This window comes from Stegostoma tigrinum, chromosome 34 (genome assembly GCF_030684315.1).
Source record: "Stegostoma tigrinum isolate sSteTig4 chromosome 34, sSteTig4.hap1, whole genome shotgun sequence".
Taxonomy (NCBI): domain Eukaryota; kingdom Metazoa; phylum Chordata; class Chondrichthyes; order Orectolobiformes; family Stegostomatidae; genus Stegostoma; species Stegostoma tigrinum.
The window spans coordinates 14,209,350-14,216,138 of record NC_081387.1 but is presented as its reverse complement, the minus strand read 5'-3'; the positions used below and the strand labels follow the sequence as shown (position 1 = coordinate 14,216,138).

The 6,789-nt window shown below is 51.0% G+C and overlaps 1 protein-coding gene across 1 annotated transcript in view; it reads right to left on the bottom strand.

Annotated features, from left to right (window-relative positions):
* Nucleotides 1-6,789, bottom strand: part of vars2 (valyl-tRNA synthetase 2, mitochondrial) — a 54,741-nt gene that overhangs the window by 15,572 nt on the left and 32,380 nt on the right. The window contains exons 22-23 of the mRNA XM_059639610.1: nt 2,465-2,546; nt 398-522 (exon numbers count right to left, since the gene is read on the bottom strand). Of these exons, the coding sequence (XP_059495593.1) occupies nt 398-522; nt 2,465-2,546 (207 nt within the window). The remainder of the gene's footprint in view (nt 1-397; nt 523-2,464; nt 2,547-6,789) is intronic.

Below are 6,789 nucleotides of genomic sequence, written 5' to 3'. Positions count from 1 at the left end.
ACATTTTCACGCAGGAGGTGGTGCGTGTATGGAATAACCCCTGGGGTACCTTCAACCCCCTTCCCCCTCCCCCCAGCACCAATCCCTTTGCTAATACTTGAGGCACCCTTTCCAAGCGAAGGACACGACAGGTCATTCTCCTGTAATATGATAGTTGCGTTCTTACTCACGTTATATAGAAAATCGCATTTTAGGGAAAACGCTGTAGAAAAGCATGACTATACCTAGCCAGCAAAAAGTTTGCGTCTTCCAACTGTTCACCAATGGAACACGTTCAAGCAGAAACCAGCTGTACATCCTCGCTCCCACCCGAGGTGACAGATATATTCCCCACCTCCAGCATCCCCTTTTGTAACAGAACCCAACCGGAAACAGCCCCACACGGTGCCCCACTCACCATGTGCACTGGCAGCGGCTGGAAACCCGTGGGCAGCGCGGAAAACGTAAACTTCATGGCGTTCCAGATCTTGTTGCAAAAGCGGCGTGAGTTCACAAAGGTGACAACATCCACATTGACATCGTCTCCTGGTGCCCAGGCAGCAGCAGCAAAACACAGGAAGAGAGAGAGACAGACCGAGACACAGTGAGTGAGTGAGTGAGAGACAGAGAGAGACCGAGACACAGTGAGTGAGTGAGAGACAGACCGAGAGCGAGAGAGTGAGAGAGAGACAGACCGAGACACAGCGAGTGAGTGAGTGAAACAGACCGAGAGAGAGCGAGAGAGACAGACCGAGAGAGAGCGAGAGAGTGAGAGAGAGACAGACCGAGACACAGTGAGTGAGTGAGGGAGAGACAGACCGAGAAAGAGTGAGAGACAGACAGACAGACCGACCGAGAGAGAGAGAGAGAGAGACAGACAGACCAAGACAGTGAGTGAGTGAGAGAGAGAGAGACAGACCGAGACGTAGTGAGAGAGAGAGACAGACCGAGACAGAGTGAGTGAGAGAGAGACCGAGACCGAGTGAGTGAGTGAGCGAGCCAGAGAGACAGACAGACTGAGACGTAGTGAGAGAGAGACAGACCGAGACCGAGACAGAGAGAGAGAGACAGAGACAGACCGAGACAGAGTGAGAAATAGAGAGACAGACCGAGACAGAGTGAGAGAGAGAGACAGACCGAGACAGAGTGAGTGTGAGAGAGAGAGAGAGAGAGACCGAGACACAGTGAGTGAGAGAGAGAGAGAGAGAGAGAGAGAGACAGACCGAGACACAGTGAGTGAGAGAGAGAGAGAGAGAGAGAGAGAGAGACACAGACCGGGACGGAGTGAGTGAGAGAGAGACAGACCGAGACACTGAGTGAGTGAGAGAGACCAAGACAGAGTGAGTGAGTGAGACAGAGTGAGAGAGAGAGGGGCAGACTGAGACAGAGTGAGTGAGTGAGAGAGACCAAGACAGTGAGAGGCAGACCGAAACACATTGAGTGAGAAAGAGACAGACCGAGACACTGAGTGACTGAGAGAGACCAAGACAGAGTGAGTGAGTGAGAGCCAGAGTGAGTGAGAGTGAGTCCGAGACAGAGTGAGTGAGAGTGAGTCCGAGACAGAGTGAGTGAGTGAGTGAGTCCGAGACAGTGAGTGAGAGTGAGTCCGAGACAGAGTGAGTGAGAGTGAGTCCGAGACAGAGTGAGTGAGTGAGTCCGAGACAGAGTGAGTGAGTGAGTGAGAGACAGAGTGAGTGAGTGAGAGACAGAGTGAGTGAGAGTGAGTCCGAGACAGAGTGAGTGAGTGAGAGACAGAGTGAGTGAGAGTGAGTCCGAGACAGAGTGAGTGAGTGAGTCCGAGACAGAGTGAGTGAGTGAGTCCGAGACAGAGTGAGTGAGTGAGTGAGACCGAGACAGAGTGAGTGAGTGAGTGAGTCCGAGACAGAGTGAGTGAGTGAGTGAGACCGAGACAGAGTGAGTGAGTGAGTGAGACCGAGACAGAGTGAGTGAGACCGAGACAGAGTGAGTGAGACCGAGACAGAGTGAGTCCGAGACAGAGTGAGTGAGTGAGTGAGACCGAGACAGAGTGAGACCGAGACAGAGTGAGACCGAGACAGAGTGAGACCGAGACAGAGTGAGACCGAGACAGAGTGAGACCGAGACAGAGTGAGACCGAGACAGTGAGACCGAGACAGAGTGAGTGAGAGACAGAGTGAGTGAGAGACAGAGTGAGTGAGAGACAGAGTGAGTGAGAGACAGAGTGAGTGAGAAAGACAGATAGAGAGAGCGAGAGAGTCAATGACAGAGGGAGTGAGAGTATGAGCTAGGGCACGGATGAGGGTGAGAGGCAACAAGAGAGAGAGAGAGAAAGTGGAAATGGGGACAAGGGAAGACAAACCAGTGAGAGATAAGGGGAACAACAGTAAAAATGAGCACTAAATGGGGAGAGAGCGACAGCAAGTGTGAATGAGAGAGATGTGGAAGGAGGGATACAGAGAGGGAGATTCACTGGTGTGTGAGAAAAAAGGCAGCCCCATGTTCCAGCTTACCTGGCACTTGTAGGAGGACAGGGCGAATCGGAGAGCATCTGTCCCGCACTCTGGAATCCCACGCGGAAAATCCCGTTTCTGTGGTGACAGAGAGAAACAAAAGATTGGTGGGTGGGTTGGGGGGGGGGGGGGGGGGCGCGGGGATGATCAGGTCTAGGTCTCTTGCCTTCACTGCACACTCCACCCAACAAGAGCCTGTAACAAAACTCCACGAGGGGGAGCTGGAAAGACAGCCACGAGAGTTTGCATTCATGTAGTGCCTTTAACACGCTGAGCAGCTTCATTGACATTTTGCGGAGGTGGGGGGGGGGGGGGGAGGTGCAGTCCATGTGGGGAGCAGAGATCATGTTCTCTATTCTTCCCAACCCCTCCTGCACACTTTCGCCTCTGCCTTCTCCCCACACAGACGCTGCCAGGCCGGCAGCAACCTTTGCTTCTGTTGAAGAAGTTTCTTCTCGCCTTTATCTTCAACTTGCTCAGAGCAAAGGCATCAGCATCATCCGTCCATTTCCAACCACACACCCCCTGCGCCCTCCAAGGTGGGGAACGCTGAATGTTGTGGGGGACACCCTCAGGAATGTGGGTAAACCATTTCGAACCGAGGAGAGGAGGCGGGGGGGAGCACGTCTTCGCCCGGAGAGCAGCAAATCTGTGCTATTCCCAACCACAAGCGGTCAAGTCACTGAGTCCATTCAAGAAAAGGAGGGGGTGGGATACATACACTTTCAGATTTCAAAGGCATCAACAGGTATAGAGCGGGGGGGGGAGGGGGGATGGGATTGAGATAGAGGATTGGCCATGAGCGTGTTGAACAGTCGAATGGCTGAATGGCTCAGGGCCCCTTTCAGCGTCGTCCCCTGCATTGGCCCCCGAGCTAGCGGACAATTCCTCTTTCTCTGGCTCCCGCACGTCATTTCAACTCGTCTTTCAGGTGGCCACTCATTCTGCCGCCTTGTCCTCACCGAGGAGGCTGGTATCAACTGGCCCCGGGACTGGGCAGCGACCTGGGGGCAATTTCAGAGGGCAGCCGAGAGCCAACCACACTGCCATGGGCCTGGAGATAGGAGCAGGCCAGGCCGGGAAGGGGTGCGAATTAGCCTGGATAGATTTTCATGATGCAGGGGTTGCGGGGGGGGGGGGGGGGGGGGGTCACATTTTAAAGGTGAAAAGAGCAAGATTTATTTTAAAAAAAGACACAAGGGACAAGTTTTTTTTAAAACATAGAAAATGGTTCACGTGTGGAATGAACTTCCTGAGGAAGGGGTGGGTGTGGCACAGTTACAATGTTTAAAAGACATTTGGATAGGTACATGAATAGGAAAGGTTTGGAAGGACATGGGCCAGAAGCACGTCGGTGGGACTGGTTTAGTTTGAGATTACGCTCAGCGTGGACTGTATATCCCTCATTATTTTATAAAAAGGAGGGGGTGGGATACATACACTTTCAGATTTCAAAGGCATCAACAGGTATGGAGCGGGGGGGGGGGGAGGGGGGTAAGGTCACCTCTCAAAACTTCCGACCCTCCAGTGAAAATAGTCCCAGTTTATCCAACCTTTCTTTACAATTCAAATACCCCATTCCCAGCAACATCCTGGTAAATCAGTTCTGAACCCTCTCCAGCTAAAGAATATCCTTCCTGCAATAGTGGGACCAGAACTGGGCACTCAGAAGAGGCCTCATCAACGTCCTATACAACGTCAACATGACGTCCCAACTCCTTTACTCAAAGGTCTGGGCAATGGAAGCAAGTGAGCTAAATACCTTCTTAACCAATCTTCTGTATTATTAGTTGAGTGGCTCTATCACTGAACCATCATCTTTGCCCCCAATAAGGCAACTCTAACACAGTGACGTGGCCACAGGAGAGAAGCTGAGCCCTTATTTTGACAGAGGAGAGATCTTAAGAGAAAGGCTACAAGTACAGACCAGCGACTTATGGGAGTAACTCAGAACTCGGATTGGGAATAAAAACAAAAGTTGCTGGAGAAGCTCAGCAGGTCTGGCAGCATCTGCGAAGAAAAAGATCAGAGTTAACGTTTCGGATCCGATGACCCTTCCTCAGTTCCGAGGAAATGTTAACGTTTTTGTCTTCGCAGATGCTGCCAGACCTGCTGAGCTTTTCCAGCAACTTCTTTTTCTGAATTACAGCATCCGCAGTTCTTTCAGTTTTTACTTAACCAAACTGAGAACTAAGCTGAAAGCTCTTCTCAGAGAACGCAAAACTAACAGTCAAGGGGTTTGGTTGAAGAGAATAATAAATGTGCACAGGGGAACCTACAAAAAAGTGAGAATGAGGAATGACAGAGAGGCTTATAAACCACTTCTTGAACTAAATGAGCAAGAACAGGAGGATCCAGTAAATTATTAACGCAGGTATGAACAGGTCAGTCTAAATGGCTATTTTTCTGCCACTCCTATTAGAGAGACTACAGAAGGTTGTGAACACAGCCCAGACCAACATGCAAGGCAACCTCCTATCCACTGATTCTACATATACTTCTTGTCATCTCAGAAAGGCAGCCAACATCATCAAAGACCCCTTCTACCCCAGTTACAATCTCTTCACACGCATTCCTGAACAGGCCTGTCAAGTTTCAAATTTAGTGTTAATCTCGCTCATCGTGCACCTTCTCTGCAGCTGTAACATTACATTCGTCAGTCTGTTCTATTACACTTTACACGGTATGGCCTGCCTGTACTGCGCGCAAAACAAAACTTATCACTGTACCTAGGTACATGTGACAGTAATAACTCAAACCAAAATTATGGATGCATTGCCAACTTGGCGGAAACCCCAGCTCTATAAAACGCCCACACATGTTGTAAAAATAGCAGCTCTGCATTTGCAAAGGGGAACGCAACATAGATGTGTTTCGAATGGGACAAATCAAACTGGACAGTCAGAGGATTCAGGGTAGACCATTTAGGACGGAGGTGAGGAGACATTTTTTCCACCCAAAGAGTGGTGAGCCTGTGGAATTCATTACCACAGGAAGCTGTTGATGCCAAAACACAATGTACTCAAGAGGCAACGAGATACAACACTTGGGGTGAATAGGGTCAAAGGTTATGGGGAGAAAGCAGGATTAGGCTGTTGAGTTGGGCAATCTGCCATGATTGTGATAAATCGCGGAGGAGGCTGGAAGGGCCGAATGGCCCCCTCCTGCTCCTATCTTCTATGTTACAGCATTCTCCAAGGAAAACCACAAGGAATGTTGACCACAACAAAGTGCAGGGGTTTAACTGGGTCAGAGCCAGCAATAACACTAATTGCCGTAAAACCTGGCACTTCCAACTGCCAGGAGGAGCGCCAGCAATCTGAGCCGGTCATTAATTATCCCCAAAAGTTCATATTCCCATGAACTGCAGGAAGGCGATTTCCGATGGGAGCGGGCTGCAACGTTGCCTCAAAACATGGTTCAGAGTTTGGCAAAGAGACATTTTCAGGCTGATAGCAATCGACAATTTGCTGTTTGTCTTGCAGTGTTCGGCTTCCTGCTTTAATCCCTTCTTCAGTGCTCAGAGAATCTTGTTCGGGCTCAGCTACTGAACCGAATTTAAGGTTCAAAAAAAAAGAGCGTCGCACTCCTCTGATCAGGACGACTAACAGGCTTCGGGACAGCTACATCAGAAACGTAGATGTTGCCCAAACATACAAGATAAACTGGGAACTCGTCAGCACAGGGACAGGGCAAGAACGGGATGGGACTGAGGGACTGGGTGGGGAGGCGTGATACTCAGGAGGACAAGGTGAAGGAGAGGAACTAGAATGGTCCTGATGAACTGAATGGGCTGACCCTGCGCTGTGTACATTCAGCGCTGTGTAAATAGGTGCTGGACTGCGACAGGGACGTAGAAATGGGGCAGAAATTTGGACCAGCCACCCTCCTATGCTGTTCAAGCCAATTGAGTTTCATTTCGTACCTCAGCCCCAACTTTAGTGCTCTATCCCCTGACCCGTCCAACACTGAGAAATCTACCCCTCTCCACCTAGAATGTACTCGATGACTGAGCCGCCACAGCCCTCCCATGGGGCGGGGGGGGGGGGGGGGGGGGAGTGGATGAAGTTGGGGGGGGGGGAAGGGTGTGAAGTGGGGGGGGAGAGTGAGGGTGGGGGAGTGAAGGGGGGGAGTGAAGGGAAGGGGGGAGTGAAGGGGTGCAAGGGGAGAGAGAAAGTTAAATAGGGTCTGAAGGGGGGGGAGAGGGGAGTGATAAAGTTAAGGTGGGAGGGGGGTGGGCGCCGACAAGTTCTCTCCTCGTCTCACTCATAAAAATGGTCTGCTCCTCGTCCTGCCCATCCCCGGTTCCATTCTCTATCTC